Here is a 15,684-nt window from a genome sequence, read left to right on the forward strand (position 1 = left end):
GAATTTGGTTTATCACCATACTTGTAGTTTTTGGTTTAGTTAAAAAAATTTAAATTAGAAAAGATTTTGTCATGACTATTTCCTCTAGATCTGCTATAACAAATAGGCTAAAGTAAAAGTAAAATAGCTTATTTTAATCCCTACTTTGTCACTTTAGTTGAGAATAAATGTGAGGCACAGAAAACTTCATCTTTCTATAGAATGATTTTGAAACACTGACTATGAGATGGGATCCAGCTAAAAAGTATTACTATTAATAAATCTAATAGCTGTATCCCATCAAAAGAACAATAACTTCTTCAGAAGTGATTGAAACCATCAGACTGGTGACCCCTCTTCCAGTACAGAAAAAAGTTTACAAATGTAGAAAACAGTTATGATTAGTGCTTTCCATTTTGTCCATTGGTATATTGTTCAAATATTCATTACAGAACAAATTTCAACATGAAGATCATTCTTGCATCCTGTCTAAAATACATTGAATTATTGAAGTTCTAAAAGGGCCACTATAAGAAAGCATTTTTACCCAAAGGTCTTCTCATGGAATAAACCTACATAATAGCATTGTCATGAGCACATATATTATTAAGGATAATGTAGGAGAATGTTTTTCTGACCTAGTTATGGTTTTTTTGCCCAAGTTTTTATTTTGTCAAGTTGATGCTGAATCTTATTGAGAAGTTGGCGACTTTGCATGATGATACTTTGTGCTTAGAAACATTTGCCTTTCCTTTGATATATAACCATTTGGTTTTATTTATTTATGGGTTGGGGGAGGCAGGGTTTACTGAGCCTATCCAGGAAAGTAGATCAAGTTTTGGCTGAACTTCAGGGATGGAGACGTAGACTAGGGACAGACAATTATATTCATTTTTCTTTGGGAGTAGTTACCTGTCTGGAACGTTCCTAGGGAGCTGGATCAGCTTTGAGATTGACCCTAGTGATTCAGGTCTTTTCTACAGTGGAAATGAGGATCGAATTCATCTCAGACTGAATCCAGGGAATCAAAAACTTTGTGCCTTTCCTACTTTGGTTATAGTCTCAAGTTTGGGCTAGAAATAATACCTTCATAATTTACCTTTTAGTGATAGGTGCTGCTGTGCTATTTTGGTGCAAAGGTCAGAATTCATGAGATCATTTAGTAACGTGCTCACTCGTGTCTTGATTTGTTTCTTATTCAGGATGTTAAGCAGAATCTTGGGTAGTTTTTTAGAAGTGATGTAGGAACGTGTCATAAGTATGTCACTTTTGTCAGCAGGTCTCCACTAAAGTCCTACTTCGATGCCTCATTGTGGCCTACAGGTGACCCTGGGTTCTTGAAGGTTATGCTAGCAGAGCGCAAGCTCCGGCAGGTCCTACCAAGCTGGAAAGGCTTCAAGTATGGGCCCTTTGAATGGACTCTATATCTGTCATCCATGGACCAACCTAGCTAAGTTCGAAGAGGCTCATCACCAGAAGGTTGGACACCAGGTGATGAATTTTTTGGCTATAGCAATTCATGAAACAGTCTACTAAGGTATGGAGGGGTTGCAATATGCATAGGCAGAGGAAATTCCACCCACACTAATAGAATCATGCATCTTTTGAAGTATTGAAGTATGTCAACAGACACTATGAGAAGAGACATCTTAACTCTGCATTCATACAATTAGGCCATTAGTAAAATCTACTTCAAAAATTCATACAATTATAGATCTGGAGCTGTAAAGAACCTCAGAGGTGATCTATCTAGTCCAACCCCTTCATTTTTCCATTTGAATATTTTTGGTAATCAAACATTTGTCATCTTCTTAAAGAATCTTATGGATACTTAGAGAGAGGGGGGGGTGGTCTTTCAGCTTAGATCTTATTTAGTAATGATATAACCTTATGTTTTGAAATAAACAATTTAAAAAATTATAAAGAGTTGTACTTGATTCAAGACAATTACTCTTCTCCACAGGTATAGAATCATATGATATTGAAAACTGTCTTGAAAATTAAAGTTTAGGAATATCTATTTTTGAAATTGTAGCAGATATTGAGCTTAGATGGAGAAACAATATAATGTTGAAAAGTGTCATTGCCAAGGCAGTTAGCCCCAATATTCAGAATGCCAACTATTAATACTTCATTACTTCAATGGATCTTATTGATGTGGGTATTTTATTTAAGGATGCAGATTACAACCCATCCATGCCTTCTCATCCTGTTCAGTTCTTGTCCATGTTATTTATGGGAATAAATTCTGTTGAGAGGATCTACCCAGTGTGGAGGCAAGAGGCCTTCCCTCTAGGTTTTTTAACATGTTCTGGGTACTAGTGTAGCCATTTGGGGCTATCCATCTTTTATTCCTTGATCTTGCTACATGACCATCCCACCTTCTTTTCTCATCATACATTTCCTGGGTGACCTTGTATACTACTTTTTGTGTACAAGTAATCCTGGTGTTACTTGATTTGCAGCCATGCAGCATCATAGAGAAAAAGAGTTGTTTATTTTTTGGTCAAGGAGCATCTTGAGCACATTGAAAGTACTGTGTATTTCTTCCAAATGTAATCCAGTCTGTTCTTTTCTTTTTGTTCAGTTCAGGACCCAACTCATTGTCCATCTGCAGTGCCTGTCTAAGAGATGTACTAATGAATTGACTTAATGCTTGTTCATCTAACTGCATGTCTGGACAATAGGCTTTTTTTTTTCATCCTTTGGGCATTTCTGAATAGATTATTAGGCCCATCTCTTCATCTTAAGGATTTTGTTGAAGACTATCTATACTATCTGTATTCTAGGCCCTGTTATAACAGGGAGGTGTGGAGGATCAAACCATTGAAAATGATGGAGAATATCCTCTACTATAGTGAAAACATCTTTAGTGAGCATGTATCCCTGTTATGTGCCTCACTTAATATGATAAATGGTCATTGAACAAAGTTGTCTGCCACGGAATCTTGTATGATAACAAAAACTGACATTCTATGATATTTTAATATTTGAAAAACATTTTACGTACATAATCTCATTTGAGCCTGACAACAACCCTGGAGGTTGCAGCCACATCTATTATTGTTCCCAAGCTTAGTCTGAGAGAAATTTGTTGAATTAGCCATGGTAATGCAGCTAGTCAGTGTCACAGGCAGAATTTGACCCCGTGTTTTCCTAGCTCTAAGTCCAATGCTCTATCCACTCTCCCAGGCTGCCTTTAAGCCTATGCATGGAAAGAAAGGAAAGAAACTACCATTTGTTAAGCACTATGCTAAATGCTTTACAAATATTATCTCCTTTGATCTTCACAACAACCCTGTGAGGTAGGTGCTATATTATCCCCATTTTACAGTCGAGGAAACTGAGGCAAACAGAGGTTAAGTGACATGCCAAGGGGTTATAACAGATAGTGTCTGAGGCCAGATTTGAACTAAGATTTTCCTGCTTCCAGGCCCAATACTGTATTCACTGTGCCATAGAGCTATATGGAAGATACTTGGTTAGAGAAAGACATTACATTTTGCCTTACAGGTTCAAATACTTTAAAAAATTTAGTAAACACCATGGGATCTCATGTTTTCCATACCTTTCTATCAATTGTTTGTCTGTGAAGATGTAGTCTGCTATAGAAAATGGTTTCTGAAAGCATATTCATTCTCTTCTCACATTTGCAGCCAGGGTATCTTTGATAAATGTGTAGATCATTCTCCTAAAGAACTTCTGGAGATTAGAAAATATACCTATAGACTGATAATTGCTGACATTCTCATTTATCTTTTTTTGCCAATAATCTCCACCCTCCCAAAAGTTATTTGGTATTTTCTTCTTTTGAAGTCTTGAAAATTGATTCCCTAATGCTTCCAAAATTATGTTTCGTACAACAGATATTTGATTTGTATTTAGTCTGGCCTAGCTACTTTTATTACTTTATCTAAATGTCATTTCCATTTCCTCAAGTGTACAGTAAATCATTTCCAAATGTGGTGGTTCTGCTGCCCACCATGAGAATAGACTGTTCTATTTTCTATCTGTTACCCTTCTTCCAATTTTATTTAGGAGCTTTTGAGATAACCTGGCTCACACCAAACTTTCTGGAGATTTATTTTTTACTTCATTACTTTTCCTCATTTTGTGAGGTGATACTGCTCATTGTCTTCCATGATCCTCTACTGTAATGAATCTTTACTAATTTATGTTCTAAACTATCATGCTCTTGTCTTGCCAAATCTTTCTGCTTGGTAGTTAGGTCAGATATTTGTTGGCTACAGAGGCTCTTGGGTTCTTTTGGTCACCTTCATGGTAATAATTCTACATTGGTTAAACCTTTGTAAGAAAAGGTAACGAGTTTTAGATTTTACATTTGTTAATTTCCCATTTTTAGAAAATCATGAGCTGCTATGAATAGACTAAATTTGAGCTGTCATAATTGTAGTGGTTTCATTTTTGAACTTCAAAATTTACTATAATTTTTGACATTTGCTTAAATTAGTTGATAATCTTATTATATATAGTTCAATTGGAATAATTCAGTAACTAATCAGCCAGTAAATAACCAGTCTTTTTCTATATGTTAAAATATAGTGAATTTCTTTTTGTGTTTGTCATATTACTAAGTGTTTGCTATGTCTAATATTTTCCAACTCTCTGAAGGAAGAAAGCATTCAATATGTATGGGCATGAGGCTTCTGAGTTCACCTGCTTTTGGTCTCTTTCATTTCATGATCTCAAACCACATCCCTCACCTCTGGTCATCTTTGCATTCATGTTATCTTAAGTTTGAAGATATATTCTAACTTGGTCTGGTGGATCTTGTCAAATTTTTGTTGCATCTCTCTTTTACTCCGCCTTTTTAAGAGTGGTTTGCATAAGCTACAATCATTTTATAATGGTCATTGTTGCTTATGTTCATCATGTGCACTGCAGAGTGAGATGACTACATCTTCCATGAATGATGTTTATTGCTTTTGGGTGTATGATGAAGCCGATTCTGCCAACTGCTTTATTTGCTTTTTCAAGCAGAACCTGTGAGCCATCTTCTTATAGCTTCTACTTTCTTATCTCTTCTTATTTCATTTATGGTAAGAACATCAATATTGATATTCTAACCATATTAATAATGATGTTGTTCAGCTCTTTCAGTAGTATCTTAGTCAATTTATTGGTCATTGAACAGTCATATTTCAATTTCCTAGAATTAAATTAATCTTTTTCGGTAAACTGAAAACTTTGTGAATTTTTGCATTCTGTCCTCTTTTCTGCCACAGTCCCGTAGAGGGAACAGGGATTGCATAGGATTGAGGGTTCATTTCTTTGTTTCATGGCTTACCATGGCCATATAATTCATATCATATAATGATAAATCTGCTTGTGATGAACTTGGCTAGTCTATTAATATAGTTCATTGCTGGGATTATATACAGAACTTTTCTAATTTGATAGAGCAAGATAGAGTTTGCACTGTCCTAGCATATCCTTCAAGTATTCAGTCACCTCCAAACTGTTTTCAGGCATCAGAGGACTCTCAAGGAAATAAAAAATCAAATAACCTTCCAAAATTGTCCTTTTAAAAAAAACCTGTAATAAAGGAGTTTGGTGATGATGAGAGGGACCTTGAAGAAATAGCAAGGCAAAGGTGATGAAAGAAGTCATTTTATAGAAATTTCCTGTCTTTGCCACCTTTAGATAATTTGAGGACCACATTAATTAGATGAGTGACAGATGAAAAATGACTAGTTAGTTACAGGTGACACAACAATAACTTTGTGGATGAAGTAGATAAATTTTGTTGAAAGGTGAAAATTTATTAAATAGTTAAAATCAAAACTATTCATTGAACAAACATTTTTTGAGGTGCCTGCTATTTTTGATTAGCCAGCTAGTTTTTGTTATTCAACAACATTGAGTACTGTATGCAAGGAATATATCAGTTCCTTTGAAAGTAATGAAGCCATCACAAACAGACCTAGATAAAAGATAATAAATGAGATGGCTAAGTCTGATGTTCATGCTAAGAGCAGTTTTGTAGCTGAGAGGTCAAATGAGATTGTTTTGGATACGTACACATGAGTTGGAAAGCTAGGTTTGAAAAGTAGAAGGTCATTTTTCTGAAATCCCAAGCACATTCCTGAATTTTAGTAAAGAAAGAACATGGCAATAGAACAGAAGTAGGAAAAGCCTTTTCATAGATGACTAAATAAAAAATACTTTAGGGCTTGCTTAACTGCCTGCTTTTATGGAGATAGGTGGATAGTTGTAGATAGGTGATGGAGATATGATCCTAAAATAAGATACTGTCCTTGTCTTCAAGGAGCTTATAGCCTAGTAAAAATAAGATAAATATATAAGAGATATGTGTGTGTGTTTCATCCATTTTGGAAGGCAATATATGTAAGTAATAACGCATTTGTCCATGATAAGTACTTAACAGTAGTATAAAAATCTATGTGACTCAATCAAAGAAGAGGAGATATTGGTATTTGTTAGTGAGAAGGCCAATAGAGGACCCACTCTGAAGGGAGCTCACATTCATCACAGAACCCGATCCTCAGAACACCAGGACTGTAGAGGACTTTCCCCAAAGGGGCAAAACATCAAAAGTACTGGGAGGGCCTGTGCTTCTTCATGCAGATTGGGAGGTGGGCTCCATGTGTATGGAAATCTTCTGGATGTGTCTTGCCCCTTTATCTTGGGATAAGGTTGAAGGGCTGGTGCTGAGCGTTTCTTTTTTAACTTTTAATTTTTATTATGAACTTTTGCTCCATATCAACAAATAAATATTTCCATATATATGAAAAAACAGATTGTGTATAAAATCACAAATCTCCATTATGTATACCTTGAGTCTTTTAAAAGTACATAACAAATTAATTCCAAAGTTATACTTGTCTGTCTCCCCCTAAACTTCATTCTGCTCTTTTGAGTCTTTGTTTTCTTTTGTGTTTTTTAAATGTTTAATTGATGTTCTTTGCTTTCTTTTTTGGGCATCATTATCACTATCCCTCCCTTCTGCTGCCCCCCTCCCCCAAAGTCCTCCCTTGAACCAAATAAGCATAGTCAAGCAAAATAAATGCACACATTGGCAATGTCTGAAAATATATGTCTCATTCTGCACCTCTAGTTCATCACCTCTCTGACCATGGGTGAGAAGCATGTTTCATCATCAGTCTTTTGTAATTATGGTGGATCATTGCATTGATTAGAATTCTTAAGTCTTTCAAAGTTGTTTTCTTTTATGGTGTTGTAGTCATATAAATTGCCTTCCTGTTTCTGATCATTTCATAAGTTTATGCAAGTCCTATTAGGTTTCTCTGAATCTCTCCCTCCTTAATTTTCAGTTCTTTGCCGTACCAGAAAGTGCTACTGTAGGGGGCAGCTAGGTGGCACAGTGGATAAAGCACCAGCCCTGGATTCAGGAGGACCTGAGTTCAAATCCGGCTTCAGACACTTGACACTAGCTGTGTGACCCTGGGCAAGTCACTTAACCCCCATTGCCCCGCCAAAAAAAAAAAAGTGCTACTGTAAATATTCCTGTACCTATGGGTACTTTTCCTCTTTATTTGAGCTCTCTGTCTGTCTTTCTCTTTCTCCCCCCCCCTCTCTCTCTCTCACACACACACACACACACACACACACACACACACACGGCACTCACAGTTTATAATGACTGAGTATAATTCTGAATGGCTGAACTAATTCACAACTCCATGGATGGCAATACGTTAACTTGTTTTTTTTTAAGGCTTTTTAAAGAGTTCTGGACTTAAACAGCAAATAAAATGCTCATTTCCATATACAACATAGAATAGAAAAAGAAGAATGTACATGAAGCTGAATCTATATTATTATATACAGCTTATTTTTCTCTTTAAATTACATAATGAAATTCACAATGTTATTTTCAAAGCTGATTTGCTTGTCTTTACAGCAGGATTTTAACATGACTGGATCCGTTTTAACACTAGAAAGACTGGAATTAAAAAATATCATGAAGGACCAAACTTTATCAGTTGAAATGCTATATTTTTATCTACAAAGAAAATAAAATAAAGATAGGATAAAATTTTTTTGTTTCAAAGTAAAATTATTGTTACAAAATTTGATGTGCTTTATTCTTTTTATTAGTAATATAGAGTATGGTTGTTGATAGCTTTCATTTTTGCTTTTGAGAACTGCTGATTCGTGTTATTTGACCATTTATCTAGGAGAATGCTATGTGATTTTAGCCTAACCTTCAGGATCTCAAACATTATATCTATTCATCTGCCACTGCTGAGGTCTCAGAACTACAAGAGATCCCTATCTGTAGGGAACCTGGGGTAATAGAGGACAATTGTGGAAGGGGATTGAAATCCTTCACAGATGCCAACCCTTCAAGGTGTATGAGATAGTAGAGGGACTCATTCAAAAGGGACTCATGCATATCATAGATCATGTGTCTCAGAAAACATTAGTTCCTCGAGGGCCTGTGATTATAAAGTCTGAAATGCTCCAGTCTGCTTGGTGGGCTTCATTCCCCACTGTCTTGTGATGGGGCTAAATGGCTATTGTGAAACATGAATTCAACTTAACTAGGAGACTAGAACATCAATTTTTCACTGAGCTAGGTGCCTGTATTGAACTCTGCTCCCAATGTACTTTTCTGTTTTAGAGTAACCAGCCAGGGAAACTTAACCCTATTTCCATGTATTGATTCTATGCTCAATTATCACAGAATCCTTGAGGGTGAGGATTCCAATCACTTTATTTTTCCTTCATTTTATGGTGAGTAAACTGCCTAGGCCTGGTCTACTTATTCCTGTGATTCAGAAAAAATTATTTTTCCTTCAAGCTTATATCCCTCTATACTTTTTGTCTTCTGCCTTACTGTTCTTTTGTGCTCTCTGAACCCCACTTCTGTTATCATCCTGGATCTCTTTTACTTTCTCATCTTCCCATTTCCTCATACTTAGGGAAACCTGGCTCTTTCCAGAAGATACTTTATATTCCTGTTCACCATCTTTCCAGATGTACTTTTTCTTGTGCCCTCCAGATTCATAGGACAAGAAAGAGTAAGTGCTCCTCACTGTAGCTTGTAGATTTCTTTTCCACCATCATTTAGAATCCTCTGCTCTTCTGGGGTTCACTCCCATATATCATTGAGTCCAATTATTTGTAATGATTATTTGCCATCCTCTAGAGAAGAGGTCCATATACTTCTTTAGATCACCAAAAGAGTCATAAGACTAAAAAGATTAAGAACATCTGCTCTAGGTCATTATCACTCCTTTCTCAAGGAGCACCTGGTTCATATTCTTCCTACTCACCTTAGCCCTTGCCCTCATACTTGAACTTTCATATGTCCTTGAACACTTCAACCTCGCAGTTCATCAATCTAGTTAACTTTTATAACCTACATCTTCACTCTCTCTTAGTCACCCATTGGGATTGAATGTTCAGAGCATCTTTCCATCACCCATAACTACTGCCTCCATGATCTAGAACTGATATTCTAATTTCCTGTCCTTATATCACTTCCTCTGCCACAGTTCTCCTAAATGTATAGTTTGTCCTCACCATGACTTTATGCCCTCCCAAGTTCAGAATTTCTCTCTGGCCTCACTTTACTACCTTCACAATTTTGAATCTGTGATTCTCTGGTTTATTTTTGCACCATCATATACTCTTGAATACCTTGCCTTTTTCCAGTTTTGCCATACCAAATTCCAACTCTAGGTTACCATGCTTACCATACTTTTTCTGTTCCTACTTGATTACTGCTGAATGCTGCTGGATAAAATTAAATAACTGTACTAATTACAAATTTGTCACATTAATTCAACTGTACTTCATTGCTATGAGGCAATCCTTTTTATTTTTCCTTTATTTTCTAGCACACATCCTACTGCAACTGTTCCAAGCCTCCTCTTCTTCACCTATACCATCTCTCATCTCATCTCATCTCATCAGAGGACTTTACCTCCTACTTTCTGAAAAAGTTTCTCATGAGCTTTCTCCAGAACATTTCTCATATCCAATTGCTTTTCCACATTTACATAGCCAGGGCCTTATTAGCCCCTCCTAACCTCTTGCCTAAATTATTAGAATGACCTAATTGGTTTTCTTGCCTCAAAGTTCTTTCTACTATTGTCTTACCCTCTCTCTACGCAGCTGTCAAAGTAATTTTCCTTAAGCACAGATCTGTCACCCCTCAAGACCCCAAATTACTGTGGCTTCCCATTGTCTCTAGTGTGAAACATAAACTCTTTTGTTTAGTTTTTAAGGCACTTCACAATTTGGCTCCAGCCTATCTTTCTAGTATCAATGTGTATTGTACTTCATGCCACACACTGTGATCAGCCAAACTGACCCTTCCCTCTTCTTCACACATGACACTCCATCTCCTGTCTCCATGCCCTTTTCACAAGCAGTCCACTAATCCTCTGTCTGATAGAATCTCTCTTTCAAGATGCAACTCAGGGGGTAACTAGGTGGCACAGTGGATAGAGCACTGGCCCTGGATTCCGGAGGACTTGAGTTCAAATCTGGCCTCAGACACTTAACACTTACTAGCTGTGTGACCCTGGGCAAGTCACTTAACCCCCAGTTGCCTCACTAAAAAAAAAACAAAAAAAGATGCAACTCAAGTACTACCTTCTGTTGAAGCCTTTCTTAACCTCCCCTCTCCCCCAGTGCTGGTACCCTTCCTCCAAAATTACCTTGTATTTAACAACTTTGTGTTTATTCTCTTCATATTTATTCTACATATACTTAAATGTGTGCTTTTCTCCTCCATTTGAATGTAATCCTTGAAGTTAAACATTAGTTCCTTCTTTTTTGTATATCTAGCACCTAGCACTTAAAAATACTTATTGATTCTCCTTTGTTCCACACCCCAGAACATTCTCCTTGCCTTATCTTTCTTCCTTTTCTTCATATTTTCAGGTGGCACCTCCTACACACACACACACACACACACACACACACACACAGCCATCACTCTATACCCCACTCCCTCAATAGAATGTCATCGACTTTAGAGTGAAGGACTGTTTCATAATTGTCTTTGTATCCCCAGTGCCTAAATTGTCTTGCGTCTTGTCAGTGCTTAATCAGGGTTTATCAAATTGAATTTATTGTTTATGATAAATTTTAACCATGAGTGCTCAGCAAATACTTGCCACAGCTGTATTGGAACAATTTTCTTCTTTTTTCCTGTAAAGAAATTAATATCTTTTGGAAATAGTGGTTTTAATTTAAAATGATGAGACAGCAATTGTTTTAGAAATTTCCCTAATTTGGAGTAATCCTCATGTCAGTAATCTAACAGCTTTTTCCTATTCAAATATAGTCAATTTCATTTAATTACCATAGGACCTATTGAGAATGACATATCTTATTCAAATCTTGTGTGATTATGAATAAGCAGAAAAAATATCTATGTGAATCACAGTTCATGGTGGTCTGAATAAATTTCAGGTAGTTTGACCTATGGTAGGATTTAATGCTATTTGCTCTTCCATCTCCTTTTATATATAAAACTAGGTGAGTCACTGGGAATTTGAACATAGAGTTAGGTGCCACTCTCTCTAAAACTACTTTGTAGTGGTACACTGATTTTTCTTTGTACCTCATGCATCAAACAACTTGGCACCACTATTTATTAAGGACAGTTTAGCCTTTAGTTTTTCCCTTTGTGTTTGGGTCCTGGAAAATTTTAATGGCCATCTGCTAGCTGATTCTGTAGTCTTTAAGCATTGAGTTCCATTCATCACTGAATATTAGTACCTTTATTTCAAGAGTTTCAGTACTAATGTTAATGATAATAAGGTAGATGGTCAAGGTTTATATTCAGCCATTCAGTATGGTTTTTAAAAAAAATTTTCGTGTACTACCTACAGTGTTGTCAACCTGGAAATTAATGTAACAATTAATATAGGAGAAATAAGGAGTATCACAAAGCAAGATGCTAGGAATACCCAAAGATAGGCACTGAGGACAGGGTTTATATGAGGTAATATAACATGAGGAGCTATGAGACTGCCCTTGGGAAAAGTAAGTTTCTCTCAGACAGAAACTGCTTAATGTAAATGTATAATAACTTAAAGTCGTGGAAGTAAGCTTTGGGGGGAGATCCGTAAGTCAATCAAGAGTCTGGAACTGACAAAGATTGGTCAGCCCCAGTCAATTAATTGGCCTGGGAATGGGGAGTAGGTGGAGATCAGTCAGTTTTCAGTAAATTGTCTTTATCAGTGTCTTATAGTAGGTACTCTATGCATTTCCTAGACGATTAAGACATAATTATGAGTTTAGTAGAACTTGGCTCATTTGTACTGGAACATTTACACAAGTAACTTTACAAGGCAAAATATGGGAGGGGGGGTATAAATATAGAGTTCAAAATAGGAAGTGATGATTTCATGGTTCAGTGAAAAAAGTACTAGATTTAAAGTTAGGGAACCTGGACTCCAGTTGTGGTTTTTACTATCTTTGTGATCTTGAGTAGGTCATGTAACAACTCTGGGCCTCATTTTCCGGATCTGTGAAATAAAGGTTAGATTAAATCTGTATTATGTTTATATGCAGTTTAATGGTGAGTACATTTTTTCAGACTTAGGGAATTGTTGGATGTTGGCTTGTCTAGACTTTAGTTTTTCCTTACTCCCAAGATAGAAGAATGCCATCAGTGTAGCATATAGTTGACTTTTTAAAAGGTAATATTAAAAAGTATGACCAGTAATAGAATATAGATAAACTGTTAGGTTAGACTACTTCCAGTGAAAATCACTTGTTTTTTGTTAACCTGTATTCTTAGTGTCAGAGAATATATTTATTGCCAGGTTTGGGTGCCATGGGAGAAAATATGAAACAGGTTGGATAAAGTTAATGGGAGGTCAGTGTTGAATAAATTAAGCTACATGTAGCACAGAAAATGATCACACAGAACATTTTACCAAAAGACAGAAGTTTAGTAAAGGTTTTGTACTTTTGTCACAGAGTAGTTCCTACTAGAGGCAGATAAAAAGGTAGGACCAGTTGGACTTTTGCCTCTTTTTGACTCCCCAGTGCTTAGTAAAGTGCTTAAACACATAATAGGTGCTTAATAAATGTTAATTGACTGACTGACCAAGTGGAATCCTATCCTACAGATTCTTCTGGATCTTTTGGTTCTGGGTAAAGAATGCTTTATGTTCATATTTCACTTGATAAGGAATGCCATGCATTTGAATGAGTGAAAAGGTTTAAAGGTTTCCTATAGTCATTGTGCTAATACTTGGGGATGCAGATATAAAACATTTATTTGGCCAATAATCTTAAATTGCCTTCTGATGGGTACATTTGGTAGATTGACATTGTAGCCATTAGGAAGATGGCCACACAGAAAAAGGTATGGATCATTTTCCCTTGGCCATATAAAATTAGTGACAAAGCTGGGTTTTTTAGTAGCTTTTGTATACTGCTCTTCAGTTTGGTACTCTATACATTAAACTATGCCACCTTTTAAGACAGATCTTGGAGAAGAAAAATTCTCCCTAATAAGGAACCATTGGCATATTCTCTGCCATTAGTTTATAAAGCCACTTCTGTTATAGTACATACTTAAGGTTAGCAGCTAGTCTATATGATCACAACTTGTATAATTCTGTGCAGTTTTAAAATTAAATACCAAAACATAGTGTTTAGCCACGCCTGGTTGATATTCTTTAGATGATCAAGTTAGTGTTTGAATTTTTAAAACTAAGCTGAATTTCTCTTTCTTTGATGCATTTGTCTCTGGCTGCATACTTAATACAAAGATAATGAAGGGTAATTCTAAAATCATTTCAGCTCAAAACTCATTTAATGAGACTCAAGTGACCTCTTTTTTAGAATGGGGAAGTGTGGGCATAGATATCTAAGGGCAATATGTCAACATCTTAAATCCATAAAAAATCAAGTATTTATTTTTAAATTTCTTCCCACTCTTCCTTGTACATACACAAGCTTCAACCCACTTCTACTGTGAAGGTCTTTATTTCATTCTTAAAGGACGTTTTAAAACTTAATTTATCACTAAATTTTAATTTAAATAATAAATCCAGTAGCCTGAGTTTTTGAAACATGATCATCTTAAAACAAGTAGTTTAGACTAAAATATGTTGCCTTGTTTTGAACTTTAGTACTTCTGTCTTGTTTGTTAATCATACTTTCAGATTTTATAAAGTCAGATGTGTTGAATGTCATTTTCTAGCATGTTTACAAATTATTTGGGACTAATCATGCATGTGGCTGAAGTTTTAAAATTATGCATCTTCTGTGTGATTTTTTTTTTCGTACTAACCCATTTAATGAACATACTCTGAAGGAATTGGTAAATTGTCAACTGCCGATGGTAAAGCCTTCGCAGATCCCGAGGTGCTCCGAAGACTGACTTCTTCTGTTAGCTGTGCATTGGATGAAGCTGCTGCTGCTTTGACGCGAATGAGAGCAGAGAACAGTCATAATGCAGGACAAGTGGACAAGTATGTATTTGATAACTTGATATTAGTTATAGTTTTTTTCTGGTAATTTCTAGGAACAGTAATTTCTGTTAAATATTTTAACGGGGTGGCTAGATGGCGCAGTGGATAAAGCACCGGCCCTGGATTCAGGAGTACCTGAGTTCAAATCCGGCCTCAGACACTTGACACTTACTAGTTGTGTGACCCTGGGCAAGTCACTTAACCCCCATTGCCCTACACAAAAAAAAATTTATCTATTTGGGGCAGGGAACCAATAGGTTTGAGATGTTGCTGTAATTTTGTTAACTTTGTTAACTTAGTGAGTGCATACTTTATTTTAAACTGTATTTTCTAAATTTTTAATTACTATTGGTATTTACAGAAGTTTTGGGAAGCATATATTAATTTATTAATATTATACCAGTAAAGGATTGACCACACATCTCCCTAATTCTCATGGCCTCAGGCCATGTGGTAGAGAAAGCTGGGAGAGAGCTTCAGCATGTCAGTTAGCATGAGCAGGAGAAAAGCCCCAGAAGATCCATGCTGTCCTAAAAGAGAATGAGAGAAAGGGGGAGAGGGAAAGGAAGAAGAAGGGGAAAGAGAGGGAGAGCACCAGCGAGAGCCCACCAGCCTTTCTTGGGGTCATCCAAGGGTTTTTATCTTCTTTTGATAGAGACATACAGTGATCAAAGCTAATTGGTTAGCATCATTCAGTTCCATTGGTTAACATAATTTGAAGGTAGTCTACATTAAAATGAACTCTAGAGATGACCTCAAAGAAAAGAATGCAAAAGACACTCAAGTTGCTTAAGGGAAAGTCCATTATTTAGGTGGGGTTTAAGTCCTTCACTGATTTAGACCAAAGAATCTGTCTCCACTTCTTTTGTTCCCTTGGGTTTTTCCCAGATGAGGTTTGACAAAATTTCTGAAAGAGAAGTGGGGGCAACTAGGTGGTGCAGTGGATAGAGCACCGACCCTGAAGTCAGGAGGACCTGAGTTCAAATCCAGCCTCAGACACTTAACACTTACTAGCAGTGTGACCCTGGGCAAGTCACTTAACCCCAATTACCTCACCAAAAACAAAAAGAAAGAAAGAAAGAGAAGTGGACTTTCTAGGACGGGGGGGGAAAGGACTGAGAAACCTCCAAGAAATCCATTATTTATTATCCATTAATATCGGTTAGTTAATAATAATTATTTTCTCAAAACACTGTGGTAGAAACAAATGGGAGTAGGGTACCATCCTTACCTTCAAGAGAAGTTG

General features: G+C 36.3%; 1 protein-coding gene across 12 annotated transcripts in view; it reads left to right on the forward strand.

The window, feature by feature from the left end:
• LOC122742174 (ankyrin repeat and KH domain-containing protein 1) overlaps window positions 1-15,684 on the forward strand; it is a 133,563-nt gene that overhangs the window by 33,677 nt on the left and 84,202 nt on the right. For all 12 annotated transcript variants that reach the window (XM_043986225.1, XM_043986228.1, XM_043986227.1 and 9 more), the window contains exon 3: window positions 14,282-14,438. In XM_043986225.1, coding sequence (XP_043842160.1) covers window positions 14,282-14,438 — 157 coding nt within the window. The remainder of the gene's footprint in view (window positions 1-14,281; window positions 14,439-15,684) is intronic.

This window comes from Dromiciops gliroides, chromosome 2 (genome assembly GCF_019393635.1).
Source record: "Dromiciops gliroides isolate mDroGli1 chromosome 2, mDroGli1.pri, whole genome shotgun sequence".
NCBI lineage: Eukaryota > Metazoa > Chordata > Mammalia > Microbiotheria > Microbiotheriidae > Dromiciops > Dromiciops gliroides.